The sequence below is a fragment of the Coloeus monedula genome (genome assembly GCF_965178545.1).
Source record: "Coloeus monedula genome assembly, chromosome: 12".
NCBI classification, from domain to species: Eukaryota; Metazoa; Chordata; class Aves; order Passeriformes; family Corvidae; genus Coloeus; species Coloeus monedula.
Genome location: NC_138792.1, coordinates 15,014,429 through 15,041,953, shown reverse-complemented (window position 1 = coordinate 15,041,953; position 27,525 = coordinate 15,014,429). Strand labels below are relative to the sequence as shown.

Here is a 27,525-nt window from a genome sequence, read left to right as displayed (position 1 = left end):
CAACAAATTATGCCTTTATAATTAATGTGTTCAGCTGCGCTATCTTGATTTTGGGGGCTTTAAAAAAAAAAAAAAAAAGCAAACACCAAAAACCTGCTCTTTCTTTGGCCTAAGGGTAAGTTTCTGTTTCTCAATCATAACATTTATAAACCCAGGTTATCACTCAGCTTTCACGTGAAAGTCTTGACCTAAACCAAAATAAACCAGGATTTATAGAATTTGACCTTACAGCTCCAGGGTTTGCTTGCAATCTCAATGTTTTCTTTGAAACTGATGCTAAAATAACCTTTTTAGCTGCCTTTTAAGTTTGATTGTCAAGAATTTGAGACTGTTTAGCAAAAAAAGAAAGCTGAGAACAGGAATGTTGGACCTCTCGATCTGCTCTCATTTTTGGTTACACAAATATCAAATCCAAGTGAATGCCAGATGCCCCAGTGTGATGGTCATAAAGGGTCTGTGTAGATCAGATTTTGCCAGGCATGTGTAGGGTGCCTGTTTAGGTTGAAATAAGAGTGGATTAAATACTTAACAATTAATAAAAAACATATTAGCTGTACAGTTTCCCTTAGCCCAGTTAGAAAAGTGTTTTATTTGCTTGTTTCATCTCTTGGCAAGAACAATCTCTTGAAAAGAGCTATTTCTGAACTATTTTGGCTCTATTTCTCCCATAACTGATTCTTACCTTATTGCTATTTTTTTTCTATATAGGCCATACATTCTGAAAGATCAATTTGAAATCAGATCTCACAGAGATGGACTGAATCATAACAGAATTGAGGTTAGGAGAGCCATTTTCTCTCAAAAAGGGTTTTGCTCCAGACAGCAACAGCAGTTTTGAAGCTCTTAATTTCCTTTCCTGGCTTTTTCTCAGCTGGGATCCCCAATAATGTCAGAGGGACAGGCCAGGCAGTACCACAGGCAGTGCTCAGAGTCTGAAGAGTGCTGGGTATGGATGGACTTCCCTGCTGGTTTACTCTGGACCAGTTCTGCTTCTGCCTTAGGTTCTATCAATTCCATTTTCCAAAAAGATTTACCTTTCATTTTTGGGAAGCTAAAGCTGATGAAGGTGCCTGTAGTCCATAAAGGAAAATAATAATAATAATCGTAATAATAATCGTAATAATAACAGTAATAATAATAGTAGTAATAATAGTAATAATAATAGTAATAGTAATAAAGGTGGGTTTTGTCCAGGGTTGTTCCTTCAAGGAGTTCGTAATGTGCTGTTACAGCACATGAGAAGTTGGCTTTGGTTTCCCCTGTGCTTGGGTAGCTCAGGCAGAAAACTGGAGGCTACCCAGGCTCAAGTGAGTTGAATTTAACCTAACTTGTCACAGTTTTAATCAATGATACTAGAGAGAAAATATTTAGTTGTCCTGATCAGAAAAAAGTGGCACTTGTAAAGCTCAGGTTTTCACCTTTTCCTGTAGAGTAAATGCCAACATCATCATTATTACAGATGAACTGTTTGATCCTTGGAATCCATCTGTTGTGACAGTTCATCCATTTAAACTTACTTCAATTGGTAATTTACTCATTTCTTCTGTAATCATTCCATACCTGTAGGAAATTGTCTTGCTCTTCTGACTGTTTTCCCTGTTTTCTATGGCACTTGCTGCAGTGCTTGGGACTGCATGAGTATTTTTCCTCTGGTTGCTCATGAAAACAAGATGTGTTTCAGTAGGATTTCCTAGTGAACAAGATTTTACATGAATGAAGAAATAAATGTTTGATGTAAAGGCTTTCATTGATTCCCAAAGGCACGGGCCATACAAATTCCCTTACAGCGTGCATTTCTGTCTCTTCTGCATAGTCAAAACTGTTTCAAAAAGATGAGATTTTAAATATATTATTAATTGCTGAGATAATTTTCAAGGCAAGTCAAACCAGTACCTCCTTTCTCTGAGCACTAAACAGCTTTTATTATTATTGTCAGCTGTGGAAAGGTCAATTCTTTCACCTTGGGGGAGGTTATTCAGGAGGGGAAAAAGGAGCCAAGTAAGGTACCAAGCCCAAGGCAGCAGTTTGTAATACATTTATAATTTTAATATCAGGACTGAGAGATAATGATGTAAGAGAACTTTATTTCTTGTTACAGGATAATGTGAATTCCAATCAGGTACCTTTGAGGTATGGTTTTATAGACTCTGTCTTTTCCATTATCAGGTATCTCAGTGTCATGACCAGTCCATTTGACTGCACAACATCTATATTATTATTAGCATTGATTGCTCATAAAAAATAGGGTTTATAATTAGGAGAGCATAAATTTACTACCTGGAAGAGTGGATAAGAAGAAAATGAAATGAAAAAGTGACTTAATCTTAGTACTGCAGTTTGCAAAGTACCATTTATTTTTCTCCTCATGTAACTGAGTTCTATGTTGGTAACAACCACTGAGTTAATAAATCTGTGGCAGCTATTGAGACTTCTCGTTTAATAACAGAGCTAATGGAGGAGCATTAAGGAAAGGAGAAATACATTTTGCAGGGTTTATTCCCATCTTGGTACTATGCTGAGTGCAAGACTTGAGCAAGGAATTGTTTTTATAACAAAGTCCATCTATTGCTTCCAGTGGGGGTGCAAAGTTTGCATGGTCGCCATTGCATTCCAGGGTTATGTGTACTAAAAAGGAACTGCTGATTTGATTTCTCAGCATTTAATTTTATATTTACTTCATTTTCATCTGATCCAGCTAGCTAAAAGACAAAGATGAATTTGTGATACAAAAATCTGCTTTGTTTTCCATTTTAATCCTTCACTGTTCTACCTTTCGCTGCTCTAAGAAAAGATCCATTCAGCAGATTGAGAGGCCACTTTTAAGGTCGTGTGTTCACTTCAGAGATAGATTATAATGTCTGTAACAGGAGCAGCGTGGGTGTGCCTGCTTGTAAAAGAAATGGACTTCTAAGATTAAAGTGAGAAATAACATTTTCTCCCCTGTGGGTGGGGTTACCCAGAAGGCCTGGCTGGTACACACAGAACTGATTACTGTGTTTTCTAGTCGTGTTTGCATGTTTCCAGTGTACACCTGAGCCTTTGGACAATGATTTTTTACTTCATTTTAACTACTTTTAACTTACTCTTATTTTCCCTCTCCATCCCCCCCCCCCATAATACAAGGAAATAGTTTTACCATTTATTGATGTTATAGTTAATTTTATGCCAGAATAGTCAGTCATGTTTAGAAGCCAGACTTGCTTTGTGTTGTATTCAATGTGGTCTGTTACATAAAAAAGGTGAATACAGATGTTGGAGATAACTGAATGTGCATGTGGAAAGTGATATAAATTTAATGGTTTTTCAAAATTCTTGCTTAAGTAACTTGAAATGCCAGCCCAATCTAGTTTCATATCTAATATGAAACCCTTTGTTCTAATTTAACACATAGGTATTAAGGAAATACTACTGAAGAAGGAAATGATACTGTTTTATGATTTTGTTTTGTGGTTTTGTGTTTTCCCAAGGTCCCAGCCCAGTTGTGCAATTACAGGAGAAGTTGAACTGTCACTTGCAGAAAATGTTTGTCTCTACTACGATGGAAAAAAACTGAAAGGAGAAAATAAATTAAAAAAAAAAAAACAAACCAGAAACAAAACAAAAAACCAGACAACGACAACAAAAAAAACCCACCAAAAAGCAACAGTTCTTAGACTTTCTTAATCTGTTTTTAACCTGTATAGTTGATGGGCTTGAAATTTTATCAAGAAGTAGTCTGGTGTTGAAGGCACTTGTCCCCACTGAGAGCAGGTATCACTGGACTCTTTAGTCTTGGAGGAGCGGCAGCACATTTGAGTTGATGACTTCCCTTCTTTTGTGCTGTAATTGCCAGTGCTTAGTGACACTGCAACCAGTGGAGAGATTTATTCCCATGCAAAACAGATTGACTTAGGGTAATTTGAATACTTTATGCATGGCTAGATTCATTAGGAAAAGGAGGCAAGGCAGAACTATAAAAAGAACTAATAATCTTGCTAAAGGAGCCGTTAATTCCCCATAGCATTGGAGACACTTCCATTGAGCAGGGGAAAGAGAGGCTGATTTTGCCGGCCCGTGCAGTCTCCACGGGCAGCCTCTGTTCTTTGTCCAGAAACAGATCACAGAGATGACTTTCTTTGTCTTATTTAATTGCTTGGCCCGTTTCTGGCTTTGCTGGGTTGGAGCGGAGTGTGCAGTGACTGAGGTTGGAAGGGACCTCTGGAGGTCACCTTGGCCACCCCCTCTGCTCGGGCTGGTTGGCTTGCCCAGGACAGGGGTGGATATCTCTGAGGATGGAGACTCCACAACCTCCTGGGGCAGCCCATTGCAGTGCCCAGTCCCCTTCCCAGTCAGGAAGAGTTTCCAGGTTGTGTTTGTACCCCCAGACGTGTTGTGGTCCCAAGCTCTGTGCCCAAACCTCAGCGTGGCACTGCCAGGGGTGGGCTGGGCAAGCAGAGGGAGCTGAATCTTTGGGAGAAGCCGAGGAAACCTGAGTGCCTGCAGTGTGCCTGGCAGATGTTTTGCTTCTGAAGTGACTTCTTTATGATATTCCAGTCCTGTGGAAAAGTTCCAGGTGGATTTTGGGACGTCCTGGTGCTGCAGCAATGTAGGGACTGAAGTGATGCAGAGCAGCACCTGAACGGGACGTGAGGGAAGAGGATAAGGCAAGGTCAAAAGGAAGCAGCCACCAAAAAAAACCCAAAAAACCCCAAAAAGTTTGCATGGCAGGAACTCATTGTGAAAAAGAAAGATGCAACCCTGCAGATCTCTAAGTGGGGGTTAATCTTCTGTCCCTGTGTGTGTGTGTATTCACTGCTTTAAAATTTTATTGTGAAGGCATTTAGGAGCGTGGCTGGTACTTGGTGATTGTTTTCCTGTGATAGAGACATATTTATTATTCACTGCAGTAATTATTAAGTAATATTTTATACTAAAAGTTGTTCACATTGCACAATCAGGAAATGCTTAGGAAGTGGCTGATTTAACTGTTCTATTTTTAACTCTCTACCAAATTACAGTGAGCGGTGTTTGGGCTTTTAGACTTGGAGCATCTCCCAGGTTTTCACCACTGCACTGGTCAGTGCATTCCCATGAAACTTGAAATGTATTTTTCCAGAGATTCTGTGCATAAATTATTTATAAAATTTGAAAGATTTTTACCCAGAATATTATTTATTGTGTGCTGTTTCCAAGGGGACTGTGTTTCAGGATTCTCCTAATGCTTTTATCACCAGCTTCTCTGATCAAGAAAGTAATTTATTGCTGATTGCAGAACTCTTGAACTCAGTCTGGCAGCTGCAGTGTGAAACTTCTCTGATCCAGTCTCCTACTTACTTATTTACATATCATTCGGAATGATTTTCAGGGCTGTTTGAAAACCTCTTGACATTGCATTATCCGTGTTTCAAATCTCGTGGTGATTTGTTTTTTCCTCTCTTTTTGTTACAGATAACAAACGAGTAACTTTGGAAAGGTCTCGTTCTCGACACAATGGAGCAATTGCAGCTGTATGATTCTTCTGATGCCAAAGAATTAATGAATTGTTTTATTTACAATGAAATGGATATGCTTTGGGAAGAGTTTATCATCCAAATTGGCAATGATCATAGAGGAATGCTGGTATTGATTAAATGAGACGGTGTAAAAATATGTAATTTTAAAGCTGTTGCTAAAAAAATCCACATACTGTATCTTATTACCCCAACTACCAAGATCTGTAAACAGTGTTAAACAGTAGGGTATATATCTTATTTTCTTACGTTCTTTCTCTTTTTTTGCCCCCCTTTTTGTTGAAGCTGGCAACTCACATGAAAGGAGTTGGGGATTTCTAGGTTCTGTTTTATATGGGTAAGAAAATACAGTTCTGTTGGAAGAGTACAGCCGTGGATTCCATTTGCAGTTCTGATTTGAACATGAAAGGAAAAAATAATAAAATTGTATGTTAATAAATTCAGAGATGAGCTGGTCTACATTATCAGAATCTTTTTTGTAACCATAAAAAAGCAACACATAGCCCCAGTGAGGTTGCTGAAAACCTTATCTCAGTGTAAAGCCTGGTGGATTCAGCTGTTTTAGCTGCCAGTAGGATATACCACATATCTACACTTTTAGTGATACGATGATGTGTAGTTACTTATCACTGCTAAAAAGAAAAAAAAAATCAAATAAAACAGAGCATAGGATTTTTTCCAAAATGATATCAAGGGCAGAATATGTTTTTAACTGTATCTAAGGCGGGATTTTTCTAATTGTGCACTTATATATTCTTTATAAAGATATTTGGGGGAAAATATGATTGTCCTGTTTTGATGATGCTAAAATTCCTGTGTGTAGATTTTTAGAGACAAGCTACATCATGAAGTTTTTCAGAACTGCCTCTGAGTTTTTCCTCCGTTTCTCAGGTAAAATATGTAGCGGGATCGCCACTGGTGGATTTTAGTGCTGAGAGTTTAGCAGCTAACAACAAATTTTCTACCTGGAGCACTGGCTAGCAGTGACCAATGACTGCAGCAGGCTGATTTTTGGGAAGCTCCTCCCATTCCCCTTTGTGTCCAGGCCCTTGCACTGCAGTTCCTCAGGTGAGCAGCCAGCTGAGCAGCTGGCACTTTGTTCTGCCACTCCCTGGGGAGCCACTGTCCCCGTTGTCCCCAGGGGAATGTCCAGCCTGGCTGGAGTCAGGCCAGGCTGCACCACCCCGTTCACTGAAGGTCCACCTTGATGGGGTGGAAGCTTTGAAGTGGAATTCCAGTGGATCTACTGCATAAGTTGCTGAGCTATGATGTTTTTTAAAGAATCAGGACGCTCTGTAGTAGCTGGCACTTGTTCTCAAATTATTAATGCGTATCACTGATTGGTGAAATTATTATGAATACTTTTGTTGCCTGGTGTTGTGGGGAACTTGGGGTTTTTTTAGTGTTCTGTAAAGACTGTTTGGAAGGTGAGGTGTCACGTGGTTTCTGTGCACACACTGCTTGCTCTGGAGGTTTGCTCCTGGGGCAGTGGATCTTTGCACTACTGCTTGAGCCAAGCATCTTTGTACAGTAGATTTTTTGCTTCTCTGGTGAGATACTCTTAAAACTATCAGATTAGTTTGGGATAAATTCTCACAATTTCGAACTACATATCCAGTTATTGTAAGAAAAGATACAGCTCCTTTTCAATCTAGTATTGAATTTTTTTTTTTTTTTTTTTTCAGAACTTGTCTTCAAAGAATACAGGGGGTTTGCCCATAGCTCTAAACATAGGAATACCACTGAAGCCTAGTGAAATGCTTGCTGTCAACTAAATATTCTCCCTAAACTGTTTGGGGGTTTTAGTAACAAACTGAAGAGTTGTATGGTACTTCAGGAAAAAAAAAAAAAGCAACCAAAAAAAACCAAAACAAAACAAAAAGGAAAAAAAAGCATGCAACAGGATTCTGTCTCCTTGTTTATTAGTAAGAGCTAAAAAGAATTATATCCTGTTTTGTGCAAGGTCAACTTCAGCCTTGTATTGAAGCATTGCTTCTTTAAATGGAACTATTAAATTTACAGTTATAAAAACGTGCTTAATGTACAAAGCCAGTTTAAAGGATTAGGTTCATAATGTCTCTATAAATCAATAGTGTCTTAGAATTCCGATTTTGAAATTAGCATTTTGCTGGGATTTACAAGTATTGGTATAATCTTTGTAAGTGAAAACTCAAAAGCTCTCCACAGAATCTTTATACGATAGCAGTAATTATTAGTGCACAAGTTTTTTTCATTTCCATGGGTTATATTTGTTTGGAAAGCTCTGTGAAAGCTGGCTGCAGATTTTCAACAACCAAATCTTAGGAAAAAAAGGCAAATCCGAAATAACAACATCATCTGATGCTTCTATTTTACTACTATTTTTTTCATATTTGAAACATTTATATAATTTAATGGACATATCTGTTAGAACAAAAGTGTCTTTCAAAGGAAAACTAGTTTAGAAGATAATTTATGTAAATATAGGGTGCTCGTATTTATGAAGTCTAAAATATTTTCTGAAATTGATGCTGGTCACTTTGTCTTTTGATAGTTTTTCAGTCTATATTAAATTGCAGATATTTTTAATGTTTTTATTATTGATCTAATTTTCAGAGGTGTCACATGTTTATCTAGAAGTGTAGAAGAGTAGCACCTTTTTCAGAAATGCACTTGCCTTATTTTCTAATTTTAAAAAATGAAATATATCAGTTAAATTATATTTGTATTCAAAGTAATCCCAGAAAGAAAATCACTGGAGGGTTCATACATAAATTTCTTGCTAATTATGTTTCACTCTCTGTCCTCTGAGACATTACGTTAACAATATACCAGCACATCTGTTTGCATTCACATTTTACCAGTTACAAGTACTGAGAGAGTTTTTTTTAATGATGTTACACTGTTTACATTTCTTAGCTTATTTAAGAGGAAGATAATTTTACCTTTGCGATGAATTGAACTAAATCTCCAAATGTCATGGGAACGAAATGTTTCAATCATACACAAATATACATATCTGTTGCTGAACTCCTGGCTGTACAGATCAGAAATGTAAAGGCACTGGGCTCCTTTTGCTCCAGTTTTATGCAGTTTACTGAGAAATCAAGTGCAACACGGTCTGTCATGTATGTTTGTCTGTGATTCAGCAGGGAGCCTGTCCCAGCACACCGGTGATGTTTGTGTTAATCCCATCAGGGAGCAGAGCTAGAGCCAAAACAGGGTCAGTGCCCCACAGTGCACTGGCAGACAGCTCCAGGGAGCATTCCCAGGAACGCTGTTGTCGTTTGTTCTGGTTTTAGCTGACTCTGGTCAGTATGAGAAACGTGATCTAAAATTATCTGTTCTTCTTGAGAATTCAGATACAAGAGCGTTCCCGTAGTTCCCTTCTGTAATATGCAAATAATCATGAATATCTGTATATTTTTGCATTTTTGTGTGTGGTATATGTACTACCTCAGACAAATGCTGTAAAAAACATAGTATTTTCATGGTTTCTATCCAAGCCACAATTCATTAGTAACCTACTTTAAATTCATCCCACAACACCCAAAACTCTGAGAATCCGGCTGAGTTTTAGGTTTGGCTCTGGAAATCCTCCTATAGCTTTTGTTAAGGAAACTTTGCAACGTTCAGCTTTTGCATCCCTCAGGCAAATCCTGCTTTGATGGGTGACTTTAGTCCTTCCTACCCTGATGAATGATCTAGCTAGTAAATATTTAAAGCTGGTAATAGTTCTGTGGGAGCAAACTTACCTATATATGTAAATTGCTTCTTTTCCATTAAACCAAGGCTTGGCTGAGTTCTACTTTGCTGTTTGCCTTCCAAGTGCTGCAAGGTCGGGCAGGACAAGTGCTCAGCAATGTCCAGCCCACCTCTGATGTGCCATACTGTACTTGCAAGTTACTCATTTTTAAATAAGTATTGTAAGAAACCTCTTCTTCCGCGGTATCTCCACACACGCCCACGCATGCACATAAAATGTAAATAAAAAATTTTTAGAAAAAAATCAAAGCAGATGCAGCCAAATGCCTCAGCTTCAGGTGTGTCCAGGTCACATAGTGCTGTTTTTGTGCTCCAGGGGGGGAGTTGTGTGAGCCTGTGCATTCTGCAGTCCTGCAAGCACCCACTGATGTCACTGGGAGAGTGGGAAAGGAGAAGGATTTGTTCTTGGAGTGCTTTTAGCACTGTTTGAGGTGATACATATGCCACAGAATGTGAACAATAACCTATTACAGGTCATTCAGTCTGCTGTCATGCACCATTTGATTTCCCTTTTGGAAGTCATAGGACTCCTGATGCCAAAAAAAAAAAAAAAAAAAGATTAAAAAAAGGTGACAAAACTCATGCATTTCTATTTTTTAAACAGCTCTGTGTTTGTATGTAATGTTTAAAATAGGAATTTGATGAAATCACAGCCTGGCCATTGTTAATCCATGTATTCTGAAAACTGTAATAAAGATATACATAACATGATTCTGGTAGATGCACCAATGTTTTACTTGATTATCATGATTATTTCCTGTTGAGTACCATCACCTCAAAGCCTGGGTTTGCTGTATAAAATTGTCATGCTGAAATTACATTCCATTTTAGCTTACTGTCACTTCATGGGTTTCTGTCTTTTTTTTCCTCTGAGGTGTCAATTATACTTGACTTGTGAATTTGGGGAAAAAGATGCCTTTTCCAATGAAGGGGGACTTTAAAAACCAAATAATCAAAAAAAATACATAATTTAAAAAAAAAAACCAACATTAAATCATGGTGATACCATTTAATTCTTACAAAAATGCCAATAAAGGGGAATCATTGAACAAATCAGATGGGTCCATATTTATTTTAAGAGGCTGGATTTCAGTATAGAATTTTTAAGACAGATACACAGTCAGACAGCTATTGTTGATGTTTTCCAAATTATTTAATTCATTCCTAGAATGGTCTTATCAGAACAGAAACTTGACAGACTCTTGCCTTCAAAATTGTGTATTGCACATTAAACAAGTTAATGATGTCACCAGAACAGACTGAACTGCACAACAGTATAGAGAGAGAGCACTGAATCTTACTTAAAATTCTAATTGGATATAACCCTGATGAGTATGAGCAGCCATGTTGATACAACCCTCCTTAAGTAACTTTTTATATGTGGAGAAGATGTACCCAGGGATGGTCAAAGGCACCATTTTATTTTTAATTAACTGAATTACAGTTGGAATGCACTATTTGATACACAAGGAAGCAGTGGAGGTTTATTTTCTTATGGGATCAACACGAAAAAAAATGAAAACTTCTAAATACCAGCTTGTAAATTCTCTGTCCTGATTAAGGAAAATGTAGTAATGCTGTCCTACATATACCATATTCTTGTTCTTTCTTTTTAGGTAAATGTTTTTGACTTTCTAGTGTGGGAGTCAGGGGTTCCCATCATCCTCCTAAAGCTTTTTGCCTTTGGGTGATTGCAGGCAGACTTTGTCCTGAAACAAACAGCAGGTGCCTCCCTGGATGGAAATTGTTTCTGTTCCTCCCACACTTGCCTGAGAAATCCTTCGTGAACTTAAGGTTCATGGCAGGGTGTGGTGCTCTGCCTCAGGGACACACTTCCTGCTCACCTTTGGGTGCTTTCTGTAAATCTGAGCTGCACTCCTCCCTCTGTTAGTTCCTCCAGTCATCATCTCAACACTGGCCTTCCCACACTTTTGCAGAGAAGTCAATAGTGCTGGGCTCTAGCAAAATTATTGAAACATTCAATTGATTCTCTCTGAGTTATTTGATGAGCACTTAATGGCCTTAATTAATCCCATTCATTAGATATGAAGCTAAGATTAAGAAGTAAAATCCAAATAAAGTGTTGGGGTTTTTTTCGCCTGTAGCCTGTGAGCAAACACTAATTTAGTCCAGTAAATTCAGCAGGTGCTGAAAGGTGTTTATTTGTGTCAGTGAAGTAACGAGGCCAACCAAGAAACCCTTCTGAGGCAGAGGATATTATCTCAGGCCCCATGCTAACAAAATCAGCACTTCTGGGCTCTGTCCCTGCCTGCTGGGGGGGAGCTCACTGTGGGGCCAGGTCTGATGAGGACAGAGTGCCCAACTTTGCTCCATTGAAATAATTGATCTCTGTGTCTTAGGGGGCAAATCAGCACAGATGACTGAAGAGCCCTGTGAGCGCTGATCTGCTTGAGAAGGGCCCGAGTGCTAAAGAAGAAACAGAGAAGGCTTGGTGCAACCTAATTCTAATTCTCCACTGCCTTCACACCAGACCCTGTGGTCAGGCCACTGACCTGGAGAAGTGAGTCCTGCCACGCTCAGAAATGGGTGTGTGTTTTAACAGTCCTTGAGAGAACAAGGATATTATCATTGAGAAATAATAATTATATTGTTATTATGTATTATTATTATTGATAAATAATTACCAGACCAGCAGTTCAGTGGTGGTGGAGATCCATTTCAGGCTGCTGCTGTTTTACACTTTGGTGATGCAAGTACCCTCATGTGGCTCAGAGGACTGTTCCATTTGTGGAAAAAGCTGTTTGTGATCACACTTTCTCTAACATTATTTATCTTCTAGAGCAGTAAAAAGAAAGTTACTACTTTGAAGAGATAAAACCAAGAGCCATCAAAAGGTATATATAATATAAGCTACTAATAATGTTGTACATAAAAGAAATAGCATTTTAACTGCACCACAGCTTGATTCCACACCCATTCCGTGAAGTTCTTTTACCTAAGTGGTGTGGGACAGGTCAGCTTAAAGAACAGCGGTAACTGCAGATTAAAACCCAACAGAATAAATAAAAACACCTAATGGGAGTTCAGTGACTGAATTCCCTGCCAGGAAGAAAAATGAGATAGCAAAGGCAAAAAAGTAGTGACAAATCTGCAAAAAGTCCTTTGCACTTCATGTAATGAGTACTAAAACAAGCAGAAAAGAAGAGAGGCAAATTTGCCCACGCACATTTGGCACTGTGTGTAACAGATTCTGGAACTGGTCTGTCACACTGCAGTGAAGTTGTGGGGTTCTGAAAGCTGTGGTAACATGGAATGGCCGAGCGAAAATGGTGCCTCCAGAAATATTTCAAAATTCTGTTAAGCCAAGAAAGATCTAATTTAATCATAGGCAATGTATGTGTAAGTGCAATATGTATTTTACCTGGAACTAATTGGAATCTCTTCAAAAAGCTGTACTTTTAATCTCTACCTGTGGAAGTGCTGATGATATTTCAGGAAAGAGAGGAGCTTGCCCTGCTCTGAGCTCTCTGCCAATTGAACAGCCTTTGGTGCAGAGCTTTTTGAACATGAGAATAAGCTGATAATGATTGCGATGGCGACTTTTTAAATTTTAGAGTTTTAGCCCATCGCAGGATCTTGTTGCCAGCTGGGAATAAAGCTTAAGGCATAAAAGCAGCACTGCAATACGAGCCAGTAGTCACAGCATCATCAGGTCTAAATAAATGTTTTACTCCCTGCTTATGAAAGGATGAAATTCAGAAGTGTCAGCTGGTGGGGTTAAACAGTTTCTACAGTTCTGATAAAGCTGTTGAGATTTTTTCCCCCACAAAGTAGTCAGAGAGGACTTGAGATGTTTTTAGCTGTATCCTTTTAGTTTTCCTTTTGTTCTGAGAAAAATTGCTGATGTAGGACATCTCACCATCAAATGAAAAGCGGAAAAAAAATGGCAATGAATTATTATAGCTGAGAAATATTCAGGGGAAAACTCTCCAAGTGGCAAATGTGAAGGATGTGGAAGGAGGTGACACTGACAGGTCTGTAGCTTCTGGGGTCCTCCTCGTTGCCCTTCTTGAAAACATGGACAACATTCACCACCTTCCAGTCAGCTGGGACCTCCCTGGATTCCCAAGACTGCTCAAAAATCACTGAGTTTTGCAATGACATCAGCAGCTCTTTGAGGATTCTTGGATAAATCCCATCAGGCTCCATGGATTTGTAGGGATCCAGCTGGAGCAGCACATCCTGCACAGTTTCAGGGTCGGCTGGAAGTTGATCATTCTCAGCTCAGGGCACTGAGACCCCAGATGAAATACAGCAAGCACACATTTTGCTACGATCCTCATGTGTGATTTAAGGTAAAAATCCTCGTTGATTCCCTTTAGATGCACAAGTTTGTCACTGGGGCAGGGCTGCTGTGATGATTTGCCAGTGTCTGTCACACACACAACAGGTTGGACCACGTTAATGCTTCCCGTGTTCATTGGCTCTGGCCACCATTCCTCAAAAGCAGGAGGAAGCTCTGAAGCCTGAATGCTGAAATGTGATTATGTTATGATGGAATGCAGCTTATTCAGCAATGCTGTAATTGATAAGGTAATGAGGGTAATTTGTAGCCTCCTATGACCTACTGGAACCAGCAGCTTAAACAATGAGTTATGAAACAAAACCCTACCTCACGAGCTGGTAAACACAAAAGCACATCAATTTTTGTTAAATAGTGATAAGATAAAAAAATGTAGCTTGTATAATTTATACAGAGCCTTAATTAGTTCATATTTGGGTCTTTAGGTCTTGTTAATATGCTAAGCCAGACATCCAAAATGCTCCTCAGTTTATGATTAGAGCAGTTACCTGGCTTTTTACAGTCGTGTTTATGTGTGCTGGAGTCAGTCATCTGCAGGTTATTCACATTAAGCCTGGCTCTGCTGATTGCAGCCTGACACTTCCGAAGTCAATGAAATAATGGCAGCTTTTCTGTGGACTTCAGGATCAACACCCATCTCTCTGCTGAATTACAGTTACCCATATCTACATCTTTAATGAGGTAAGTTGTCCATCAAAAGCTAAGGTATTTCATACAACAATTTCCCCCAAACCTTCTGCAAGTGCCCACATAAATATTTAAATTTATGTTAGCTTTGATCCTTGAAGCATTATTGTGTTTTTTTTAAAGAATGGGTAGTATCAATTGTATGTGTATATTAAAATTTTCCTTGCTTCTTTAGCACCCTTTGCATGCTGGTAGAGTATTTGTTGGTTTATGACATTAATGTTCTCATCTCATTATTTCCTGGAAGTAGCTGGCTGATTCCCTGCCTTTAAATACTCATAATCTGAAACTTAAAAGGACACTTAATTGTGGTATCAGGTGGTTAAAAATTATTTTAGAAATTGTTTTTCACAAAACTGGGCATGGATTCTGTTTGGGAGAAAGCATTTCCAAGTATCTCGTTCCTGTGAGTTTAACCAGACATGATGGAAGTGCCTTGTGAATCATCCACATTCTGTTTGCACAGTACAGGCACATAACAACAGTGAGTAATCTGCAGTCATTCATAACAGCATAACTTAATAATCACTTTATTACAGCATTCCTACTCAATTGGATATTTAAAGCATACACTGGTAGAAAAGAGCTCTCTCCAGTTGAGGAGAGTGGGAGACAAGCATCTGACTTTTGAATAGTGAAGGATCAACAAAAGGAGGAATCGGGATGGTGATAATCAGCTGTCAGTCTGAGCTCTCAATCACGCTGGCAAAAATATCTCAAGGAACTTCATGATTTACACATTTGGAAATGTTGTTGGAAAGCAGCATTTGGTATAACACATAATGCCAGGAAGGACAGAAAGAAGTAATGAGGAAGAACAAAATGCATCCAAAACAGTGTAACAAAGTGATTTCTGAAAGCTGGTGTTTCGCAAAGCAATGAAAATACAGAAATGCCTCAAAGAGAAAACATGGGAGTGGTGGCACAAGAGAGGCAAAGTCTGCTGTGTTAAGGAGGAAGGGAGCAGGCTCAGAGCATATGGTGAGTTTTATCATCCAACACAAGGTGTTGCTCAGCTCTCATCCTTCAGCCTGCAGTGGGAAGTGCCAGAATGTTTGTCCATGAGGTTAACGCTGCTGCACAGCCTGTGAGAGGTGCCAGTGGGGAGGGCAAAAGGGCAGGGGTTAATTCACTCACTCAGCCAGAACTGCCTTCCAAATGTCTCAATTGCATTTTTCAAACAGTAACCATTCTTTTCCTGCCTGCTGAGATTTGGTGGCCATCCTCAGCACTGCACTAACAAAATTCAGTCCCCACCTCTAAGGTGGAGTGTTCTCTTCAGAGATCACTTAGGAACCGCCATAAGCTTAGAAAACGAGTTTATCTAACGCAGTGCTTTCCTTTACCATATATAAAGATGGAGTTAATTTAGAGGATGTTTCTTAACTATAAGGTGGAATTAGATACCTAACTTTTAAAAATCTGGAATCAGAAGAAACTGTTTTGCCAGTGCAATATTTCTGTATTTATTGCAAGAGTCCCATACCTGCTGAAGTGAGGGGGCTTAGTGCTTTTTTCACTTGGAGTTTTTCCAGACTATGATAGTCATAAACCGGAGTAGACACGAGTTACAGGAGGGGACAAGAACATAGCTGTGCTAAATAATTCAGCAGAAACTCATTCAGGTGCTTCTGGGGCCTTTTTGCATCTGCCTTCCTATTTTCTTCCTAAATCATTTCATTTTGGTAATCTTACTTTTACAGCAGCAGCCATTTAAAGAAGCACTAAATCACAGGTGGTATAATCCCTTTTACACAAAGGAACAATTTAAAAAGGATAAACTTCATTTTTCTGGGTTTCAGTGAACTCTGTCAGGGAAGTGTTGTCTTTTGCCATTCATTCAGTCCTGTGTTTGCCTTGAGCTCACCATGTGTTTTGCTCTGTGAAATCTGAATGTTCCTCATTCCTGCATTTGGCAAAGGACTGACACAGGAGATAAAAGGTCTCTTGATCTGTTCCCCTGTGTGGCCCAACAAGTGATTCAGACTTGCAGCTACTTATCTGTGAGCCACACAGGCTCCAGTCTGAGGGTCAGGCATGGCTTCCTGGGAAGCAAAATCTAAAACACCAAATGCAAAGTAAACAGAACCTGGAGGGCGACAACAATGCATCTGTTGAACACCAGCTCTGATGTCTTGGTCTGGTTGGAATGTTAGAAAATTGTGGCCTTTGAATAGGACTTATTTATGCATATCATTAAGATATCTGATAGAAAAGTTATGCCAGTTTAATTTTAGGCATTGCAAACTGCTAGGATTATTCACTACCCAGGATTTTGCTGTTGCTCACTAATTGCCCCATTACTGGCTTTCAGTTTGAGCCAGACTGATGAAGGCTGTTGCAGTGAGGAGAGGTGCATTGATCAGGGTGGATGGGGACTGAAGGAGATGAGCAGGGGAAGCCTTTAATGTAAATTCCTCTCTATAGCAAAACTATATTTTTACATGTAGTTCCTTGTATAATCAAGGAAGCAAATTATATAAAACATAGATCTTTGATCATGAAGATATTTTCCATGCAAAGTATGTTACTTTTCCTACATTAATATACTGTTTTGCTCCTAATGAAGGCAGAGCCTGCAATTTTTGTTACAATCCAGTACCAACACAGTCATAATTTTCTTTCATTTTGATTTTAATCAGATTTCTTTCACGGGGGATCAGTTGCAGGTGCCTGAGTTTAGAAAGGAGCAGATGTGAAAGATCAGATACTATCTGACGGCTGGTTTAAACCAAAAGGTTTCTGTTGAACCTTAGATATTTTTCACCTGTGAAGCCAATTTTCCTTTCACTGTGTGTTTTGTGCAGTGTTCTTTCAGCTGGTTTGTGCCTCTCCACACCATTTCAGTTGCCATTGTGGGGGCTGCCCTTTGCAGAGCAGAAAATTGAAGTTCTCAGTGGCCATCTGTGTTTTCCATCTGGAAAAGCAAGGAATGTCCAAGAGAATGGGTGAGAGAGTTTTCTAAAGACACAAAATTCAGCAAACTGAAACAGAAAGGGGAGGTTCTCCCAGTTTTCATGGCAGCAGCCTCTTCACTCCTGCAGGAGTCACCCAAGGAAGCCCTGTGTGCCAGGATGAGCATTTCTCTGCTCCTTGGAAAATGGCTCTTACCTGAGCTACCCACTGGAACAAGGTTCCCTCTCTGCTGGACTTCTCATCCAGGTGCCTTCCTGTGTTTCTTTCTCTATGAGCTGACGTTCTTTTGCAGTGCAAGTGGTTTTTTTTCTTCCTCACTCTCCAGAATCATTTTGTGAGTTCGTTCCAGTGGACAGAAGCAGTTTTATGGACATCTCTTGAGGAGGCAGCATTGACCGGGAAAGAGTGACAGAAGTGCCATTAGGTTATTGATGCAGCATGCTAGGAAATGGAATATTGAGTCCTGAATGTGGAGGGCTTTTTCCTTAGTGCAGGGTAAATATGTGTGGAGGGATGAGGGGATGTGTGCTGCTCTGTCAGGGAGCAATGACAAGGATTGCATCCATCACTGGTGCAAGGGTGAAAGAAGCAGAGGTTTGTATTCCTCAGAAGACATTGCTTGTCCTGGCAAAATGTAAATACATCAATCTATAACCCCCAGCAGTGTGTGATGTGAATAATTATTTTGGCCCCAGTTCATTTTTGGTGCATTTTAACAGTGGTGGAATTAAAATCCAATCTGTTGACTATTGGTTTTCTCTCCCCCAGAGGAGACAGGCCCCTGCCTGGCTGAATGTCCTTCCCAGAGAACCTTCTGAGCAGAAATGAATCTCGTTCTGTGGGTGTCAGAGTTAAAGAGATCTAAACCCACCATCTCTGAGATGCTGGGTTCACACCTAAAGCTGGGCCCAGCCTTCCTGCAAGATGACAACACAGATATCCAGCACAGAGGCTGATTAAAAAGTTTTCCATGTAGCTGGTAGCTGGTTGCAATTTAGAATATGAGTTGCTATACTGAGATGCTGAAAGCTGTAAACAGTATTTGCATTTTGTTATGAATGTTTTGCATAACTTTAAGGATGTTTTCTTTATCCCCAAGTGGGTCTGTTTTGAGCCCATAATGTACTGTGAAGTTCCAGGAACAGAAAAATTTGTTGAGCGCCAACAAGCCAGTATCAGAGCAGACATAACCGTGTTCAAGCAAAGAGTGTTTTGCATCAAATATGTGTATATATTTGCATTTTTGATGCAAAAATCTACTTAATCGGCACTGCAAATGGAGCCCATAACTGAGGCAGTGCAGAATTCTATGAAATTGAAAAGTTCTGTGTAATTTCTGGAAAACAAAGTCTATTTTGTACAGCTCTAACTATAGCTAATATTTAAACCAATTTAATCATCAGTGAACCAACATGGCAGAAGTACTCCGAGCTTCTTTGTCACTCTAAGTTTTTCATGTCCCTAGCTCTGTGGAGTGTGCTTTTTTTAACATTTCTTAATTAAACGTTTATCCTATTTAATTGATAGGAAAAGAAAAAAGTGCAGAAAGATTGAGATCTGAATTTTAAACATCCTCATTTTAGGTGTGTTGATTTTTGTTCTCAGTTTTGGGTGCTTCAGGGAATCTCAGCCTGCAAGATCCCTCTGGAAAGCCAGAGGTGTTGCAGTTATTCATCCCCGTCAGTCGTGTCACGATCAAGGTGCCTGTTCCAGAGCTTGCTTTGGAAGTGTGCTCTGTGGTTACTGCCCAGAGATGATTAAGAAGTCCAGAGTTTTATTCCCAAAATCCTGACTTTTGAAAACACTCTTTTTTCCAGAATGAGTTGTTTTCTAGTGCTTGGGAGTCACCATAAATTGACCTTCTGAGTTGGGTGTTACCTGGAAAAGGGAGCGACCTCCATCCCAAAGCAGCTTTTAATCCAGTTAATTGTTATTACCAGCTGTTAATCCTTTCTTATGCAATAATAAGATATGTATCACATAATTTATTTCCTATGCAATTCTCCTTGCTCATGTTGACTGGTATTTTTTTAGTGAACAAGTGTCTCCACTATCCAAATCCCACCACACGTTCAGTCTTACCAGAAGACTGATTGTACCATGCAAGCTAAACTGGGATTCTATACCCAGTGCCAAGCTCATCTCCCTGAGCTGAGGAGGTTAAATAGGTGTGTGGAAACTGTCCAGGACTCCTCCTGCAGGTGGGTGATTACCAGTTTTCTCTTCTGGCTGACACAAAGAATTTCTTGCTTGGGCTCAGAAAAAGGAAAAAAAAATAAGGAAAAAAAAAATCCCCATTTTTTGAAACTGTGTTTGAGAAGAACCCTGAATTTCAACCCAGGATCAGAGGAAACCCGTAATTTTGAGTCAGTAGCGTGGTTGCTTTTTTTCTTTTTGCATTTACATTATTAAATTAAAAGGAGATCCTTCTTTCACAGACTAAGAGAGAACTACTTTGTCCTTCTATAAGCGGAATTTCTTCTGTCAAGGCTTAAGACATATTGTAAATCCTGTAACTGTGTTAATACATTTTGAGTTCTGTGCTGTGATTGCAGGGGCTGCATTTCTAAACAATGTCATTAGCCTGAACAGGGAATCTCAGTCAAATGTCAGGATCTTGTCTGTAAGGTATTTCCACTCTTAAGTGTAGTGCAGAATGTCACTGTCATTCCAATTAGTGCAGCTGATTGGTATTAAATGTGTTGTATTTGGCATACTGCAATATTTTGCTTCAAGCCAGACATTTTGTACAACACACAGAAGCACCACATAATAACAGCAGACATTAAGGCTCATGGCAGGCAGAACCTCTAAGAATTGTCAAATAGAGGAAACCAACTTTCTAATTTTTGCAGTGTTCCAGCTCTGTTTGTTGCAATGATAGTGACACATATTTCAGGACAATACAGAGATGTAAACCACACCTTTTACATTTGTGTGTTCCTGGTGTGCTGGGCAGTAATATTAATTTACTTTTCCACATAAGGACTTTCATTTTTAACACATAACTCATTTGGCATTGTACATTCCTTGCCTAGGAAATTGAGAGGATAAAATTTCAAGTAAGATTCTTAATGTTAGTCCCCCTCTTCTTAAGTGGCTTCTGAATTGCTCTGGTAAGGCTCTGGAATCCCAAGGTCTGTCACTGTGGGGGAGCAGTTCTCCTTCCCTGCGTGGATTATCAGTTTCTGTGCTGCATTTGTCCTGTCAGCTGGAGAACAGTCACAGAATCACAGAATCCATCAAGTGCATCAATCAGAGACCATCAAGTCCAACTCCTGACCCTCCACAGTCATCCCAGGAATCCCACCCTGTGCCTGAGAGCACTGTCCAAATGTTGAGAGGGAAACATGGGCACAGCAGTGCCAATCCTCAGGCTGAGGGCCATTGCAAGGGATTTTCTTTGCTCAAGGCTGAGTGCAGGGAGAGAATCCTGAGCTCTGGACAGGTGATGTTTGGCCTGATCGTTGCCTTGCCCTGACTGGCACCAGGGTCTCCATCCTTCTGTCTGACAGTGGTCAAATCCTCAGCACTCAAACACACCTTGGGTGCCTTAGGGGAAAATCCTCAGTGAAGAATTTGAGAAGCCAATGGCTTGCAGAGACATCTGCAAGCTTGTTTGCAGTTTTGTAAGAGATGTTAAAGTCTGAATGGACTGGAGGCTGAGCTGCTCTGTTGTCTGCAATTATAGGCCATGCAAATTAAACGTAAATGCTGGCAAGGCACTGGGGAAGAAATGGCAGCAGAGCAGGAACCTTCCATCAGCCTGTTTTTATGTAAATAGACCTTACTCTGTCTGCCTGTCAGTCAAACATCCTCCACTAGATTCACATCAGAAACATTTATGTATGCCTAACTTAACATTTTACCTTGCTGCAGTGCACTTGTATTGAAAACCAAGGCTCAGCTCATGCGTTTGATATTGGGAGATGCAGTAATAGCAGGAGAGGACAGCTGCTGAACCAAAGGAGCTCCTCACACAAGTAAACACAGCTTTTCTTCCCACATTAACACAGCAGTGTAATTACACTGATAACGGGACAACTGTCAGATTTTCATCTGCATGACAGATTTGTTGGGATCCCTTTCAGGCACAAACCTGGGAACCAATTTCCATTACAGGGAGCCAGCAAGCGTCAGGAATTCCTTGGTAACAGAAAGTATTCTGAAGCAGAATGATAGCAGTTTGAGGGATGGGAGAAAAGGAAGGTATTACATATTGAGGATATTTATGTAGAAGTGTTTGTAAAAATAGTCCTAGAAAAAGCACCTTTCTATGTCTTGAATGTCACAAGAGGAAATTTTCAGAGGATACATTGCAATCTCTTTCAATGACTCCTGTAATGTTATTTATTACACTGGCATTTGGGGAATTATTATTTTTGTTTTCACTTGCTGTGACTTTCAAAACATGATGGGACTATCCACATATTCAATCAATAACATGACATTCTCAGGCATCATTTCTCTGGGATCCAGTAATGGCCAGAATTTCAACCATCATCTTGAAATACCAACACAGGACTGTTGTGTCAGGGGAAGCATCAGTTCCCTCTTCTCAAATGTGCAAACCAAACTAGTACGTGACACAGACCAGTCCTTTAGGAGACTTGGCTCAAATTAGAACCCAGAAAAGGTTCTCATAGTTCAAAATTAGTTTTAATAATTTCCTGAATAGAACAGAAAAAGATCTTACAAGCTGCAGAGCTTTTTCTCCCCACGAAAAGGTACAACTATTGTTACCGTATTTGTCTGGGTCCAACAGCTGCTAACAACTAAAATTAACTAGAAAATTGAAAAGGGGAATGGAATACTCTCAGTCTGGAAGGACAGTACACGCCTGAAAAGATTTTAATGCACTTTTAAGTGCACAGAAAAGGCTTTCCCAGTGCAGACATTGAACCTGTGATGTCTGAGCCTTGCTTTCAGGCACAGCTGTTGTCTGTGCAGCAGTGGCACCAACAATACTCGCTGTAAGAGCAGCCAGGGGCTGGGCTCCCTCGCTGGAGCTGTGTTTCTGGTGCTTGCAGAGGTTTTTGTTTGCAATCCATTTCACCAGGGTGAGGTTGGTCAGAGGCCAGGGGAGAGAGGGAGCTGGGGAGCACTGGGGGGTATTTTCACAGTTCAGTGTTGCTGCTACCACTACAAAGGAAATATAAAATTGTTTAATGGTGCCAGGAGACTCCAGTGAAAGTGAGAAATCTAAGGCAGACAAGTAATCATCCTTCTGGGAGAAGGAAGAGTTCCCTGCCCAGTGGAATCCAGGAATATGAGGGTTATGGCTTCTGTTGGACCCTCCAACTATGAGGGGTATGGATTGGAAGAACCAGCAGGAGCACAGGGAGATTAAAGCAAACAAAACCCTTCATGCAGCTGTTCCAGAGCTTTTAATGGAAGTGATATGTGGATGGAACAGAGCTGCACCAGGAGCTGCTGTAATAGGGGTAATATATCCTGTGGATAAGCATAACAAAACATCTTACAGAAAGCATGCATGGTCCTTGGTGATTTTATGCTATAGCTTTATGGACTTTTCATATGAATATGTATTAAATCTAGCATATTAAATATATGTCTAATTACTTGTATTTTTAGTGGCTGTTGACAGAATTTATTCCAGCAGCTCTCTTTACTCACGTATGAGAGAAGAGACTCTATTATCTACTGCTTGCAAAGTCTACATCTGTTTTTGTTCCATTCTGCTGCCATGCAGCTTTAGTACTGCGAGTAGGAGTTACTTCATTCTGTCAGAACACATCATCATCCCAGGTTAATTCAGAACTTCCCTTCTTTCTCTCAGCATTACCCTTTTACATCCATTGCTTCCTTTGTTTTGGGTCACTGGGCCAGGCTTTCTGTCTTGTTATCAGAGTTTTACAGTTCACAGTCTGAAACCCCTCCAGTTCTTAACAGATGTTGCAGGCAGGAGATATTTAACCAGTGGTGCTGCACAGGTAAACAGAGCTGTCGTGGCAGAAGGTGAAGAATTGCATTCCCAAACAGAAATGACACAGTGAGATGTTTTACTAAGGCTCATCTTACAATTATCTGAGGTTTAGAAAAACTACAGTGTCCCTTTCCTTTGTTTGCCTTCAGTTGTCTCTGGGATTTCAGTCCCACTGCCTTTAGAGGCTCTAAGCAGATGCAGCAGGTAACTGATACTGCTCTAAATACTGCTCTGGGCAGAACTGTGTATCAGGCCCTCCTGTTCATCAGTCTGAACAGAATTATGGTGACTGTAAAGTCCTGACCTTTTGGTCTAATACAGACTTTATCCAACTAAATCTCTTCTGTAGAAGACCACTCCAAATCTTGACATCAGATCTGAAGCCTGCTAAATCTATGGGGATCTTGACAAATCTAAGATCCAGGGAGAATTTATAGCTGAAGCTGTTCCTAATTCTAGGACAAGGGATCCATTGTATTTGTATAAATAAATGTGTCAACACAGTTTGGTGTAGCTTCATCAGAAACAGGGGAAGGAGCTCCTTCCCAAAGGATGCAAAATGTCCAAAGCAGTTCCCCTCTTGAGATCACTTTTTCACCAAACTTCCCCTCTGTCATCCTGGTCCCTGTATTTTTCCTTTGGTTTTTTAACTTCATTTTACCCTAAATGTCAGCAGAAGTAAAACCTAAAATGTGGGTTTGTGGATAAATCTCTAGAAGTAGGGATAATTCCAGAGAAACTGGAACTCAGATGTCAACCAGTTTTCATTATTATTCCATATATAACATTTCTGTCATCAGTTTCTCTCCTAGCATGTTCAGCAGGAGATGTTCACCACGTGTTTCTATAAAGTTTAGCCAAGCTACATCCTGAGTAGAGCCTGTGGACCATTAATAAACCGTGAGTAAATAGTGGTAATAAGTAACAAGGATCTTTCAGGGCTGCCCTTCCCTGGTGGCAGAGCTCAGCTGTGGTTCAGAACCTCCTGGTAAACGGGACTGGTGGAACACAGGAAGTGATTCATGGCAAACATCTGGGGAGCACTGGGCTGCTGAGCTCTTCGACATGGTCCTTGCATCTGCATTTCATAGAAGAGTAGAAATTGTTACTTATCTTGGCAAGTTGGATGCAAGAGGTAATTAGAACTGTATCCCCCTGGAATTTCGTAAGCTTGAGAAGTGAGTGACAGAACTTTGCATTTCCACTTCATGTATTCAAATATAGCTGAGAATTGCCATCACCTCTTTAGTGGTCTGATCTGTACAAACTAGAAAATATAAAAACCTTGAGGATCCAGTCAGATCCTGACTCATCACTCTCTGCCAGGGCTGCTTTCTGATGGATAAATAAGCCAGCAAGCAGACACAGCCTGAGATTCAAGAGACCTGGATGCAATTTGTGGTTCTGTAGCCTCATCTGTGACTTCAGAGCTGGGTACAGAGGCTGTCTGGGTGTGCTGCAACCTGGTGCTGCGAGATCAACAGCTCTGAGGTGAGAAAATTCCCTCCTGTGCCATGAGAGGAATTAGGAAATGGAATTTGCAGTAGTGCAAGGAAGGGACTTCCACATTAGTCAATAGAACATTATGAAGAGGAGGGTGTATATTAAAACTTAAATTCCATGTGACTTTAGGAGCCTAATCCTGGTTTGAGGTTATATATTTTAGACCAGGACCTTGGAGTTGAATTGCTGTGTCATATGTCTCATTAATCATCACTGTTTTCTCTTAATACCCATCTAAACAAAGATGTATTTCTGCTTCCTGCTATCTCCTTTCATATAACCTCATGGCCCAATCGTTTTCTCAGGCTGGGGAAATAATCTTCCCAGAAGCAGGAGGTAGCATTATCCTGGCTCTGTGTTAGCATTCCTCAGAGTACTCCAGGCTCATGCTCGTGTTTCCCACTCCATGGAATATATTTATTCAACACCTTTTTTTTCCTTGCTGCAAAATGTACAGACAATCCTTTCAACTGTTGAACTGCTGTATTACAAGAGGCCCCAACTAACTGCTTTTACTCTGGCAAGCTGCTGTGCTTGCTGAGTTTCCTGCAGAGCATGATAATGCATGTAAAGCATGGCCAGGAAAAGCCCACTGGGAAGTGCTGCATCCAAGGGACACACAGCAGAATGGGTTTGGATATGATGCCTGTGCTGAGCCTCTCAGCCCAGAAAGAGGCAGCCTTGAGTGCCAGTTCCTTGCAAGGATGAGGAAATGTAGAATTTTACACACTGCAGACATCCCAGTGAGCACCAGTGTTTTGAAGATAGATAAAATAAAAGTTTGAATTTTAAGTATATGGACTATGACAGATTTGTTTCTGATTTATTTGCTGGTGATGTTACAGTCAGAGAAAACAAAGCTTATGCCATTGTGGCAGTGCTGTATCTCTTCTAGAAATAATCTGGAAGTGTTCAAGGCCAGGCTGGATGGGACTTAAGCAGCCTGGTGTAGTGGAAGGAGGCTGTGTCCACAAAAGGGGGTTTGCACTAGGGGACCTTTAAGGTTCCTGCCAATCCCACCCACTCTGTGATTCCGGGAATTTCAAACTCTTGTGCATTTACTCTGGCACCTTTCAGATTTGTCATCTATGGGAAAAATGTGAAATTTAGCCACATTTTTTGAAGTTGAGCTTGGTCTCCTATTTCCCTGATTTTTGTTATAGCATCTCTAGAAAAAGGATGGAGGAAAAAGAAGAAAGGGTTTACTGTTTGTCCTGAGCGCTCTGAGTAAAGGAGAGCAGCCACAGCAGGGCCATGCTTAGCCACTGTCCATTTTCCAGTTCTCTGTCTATTGTTCCATTAAATCTTTAATGCAAAAGCTTCATATGCTTATCTGCTTGATTAAGTATACACTATCTTCTTTCATCTTCATCATTAAACTGACAGTAATTACACCAAATTGAATGCATGACCTCTGAGCGTTTGCCCCAGCAAGTTACCAGAGAAGGACTGGTTATCCTCTAATCCACTTTCATCAAAGTTACAAAGATTTAGTTCCCCAATACAGAGACAGTGATTCACATCAGAAAAAAGGTGCAGATAATTGCCATTTATTACCTGCAAGACAAATCAGGTCTGAATCCTCTATCTGTGCTGGCATGAAAAATAACCACTACTCAGTGGAGCAAAAGGTGGTGACCCACCAGCTAATGAAGTGTCAAAATGAAGCCAGCAAAAAGGACTGACTTTCAAAGTCAATGAAATGGACAAGGAAAAATAAAATGGTAAATATTTTATTGGTTTTCTGGGATTCCTTATTTTTTTATTTACTCTTGTTAATTCAGGCCTGCAGAACAGGCTCATCTAAACCCAAACATTTTTGTTGGAAACTGTATCATGTTGAGAAAGCTTAAAAATATAGGCAACCCCCAATATTATTCAAATAGAGAGCTCTTCTACTATTCTGCTTCTGTCAGATTTCACATTTCAGATAGACCTGACTGTCTCCTGGATGAAGTCAGACAGCCCTGCTCCTGTGGAATCAGCCCCCAGACTTTGACAGGCTGTGGTGTTACTGCAGGAAAACCCAGTTCTGCTTTGTTTGTCTGGAAGGGAATGAAGTCAGACCCTGTTTGTTGTTAGCACAACAAACAGGAATAAACATCACTCCTACCACTTCTCAGGTAAATGGCTACATCTGTATTTAACATTTTGACCTAGATGTAATTGGCTCTAATCAGTCACTAATTGCTTTCAATTTAAACATACATCAGAACTAGTAAACTGCTGTTTTTCCAAATATTTCTCTGATAGAGCAGCTTTTATTGGAATTATTCCATGAGAAGCTATAGTGTCACAGGTCAACATCTAGGCTACTTTTCAAGAATACAAAAGAATGAAAGTTTATTGGCTTTATCTGGAAACGATTTCTGTGAGCTGCTACAAAAGTTTTGTTTGCTACATGACAATTTACCACTTTAGTTCCTAACTTGCATCAGTTGGCACATAATGAGATCAAGTGAGAGCTCAGCTTTAAGCTGTCTGTCTGTCAGCATATTATCTGCTCTGCCATGGAATAGGAGCAGCAGAGCAGCTTGGATAAATCAGCTTTTGCAGTTGTCATTCCCTGCTATATGGGGACTTTATGTTAGAAATACATTGTCTAGATTAGGCATGGATTGATAGCTGTGCTCTTCAGGAATGATGAAGAAGTATCAGGGATGATCATTATCCACAGAGGCAGCTCCTTCCAGCCAGTCGCTGTTTCACGTTCCATGGGAATAACTTTTCTCCATCTCCTTCCACAGAGCTGAGCTCACGTGAGAAGTGGTGAAAAATTACATCTGTGAGTGCTTTTGTACCGAGCTGGGAGCTGCTGGAACAGAATCCCTGAAAGCTCTGCAGTGGCTGGACACAGTTCCTTACCAGGCTTAAGGGAACAAGAAGGCAGCATCAGATTTCATTCAGCAGGAAGT

General features: G+C 40.1%; 1 protein-coding gene across 1 annotated transcript in view; it reads left to right on the top strand.

Annotated features, from left to right (window-relative positions):
• The window catches only part of DIAPH2 (diaphanous related formin 2), a 183,751-nt gene extending 173,793 nt beyond the window's left edge, over window positions 1-9,958 (top strand). The window contains exon 27 of the mRNA XM_082289626.1: window positions 5,428-9,958. Within this exon, the coding sequence (XP_082145752.1) occupies window positions 5,428-5,492 (65 nt within the window). The 3' untranslated portion in view covers window positions 5,493-9,958. The remainder of the gene's footprint in view (window positions 1-5,427) is intronic.
• Window positions 9,959-27,525: the final 17,567 nt, after the last annotated feature.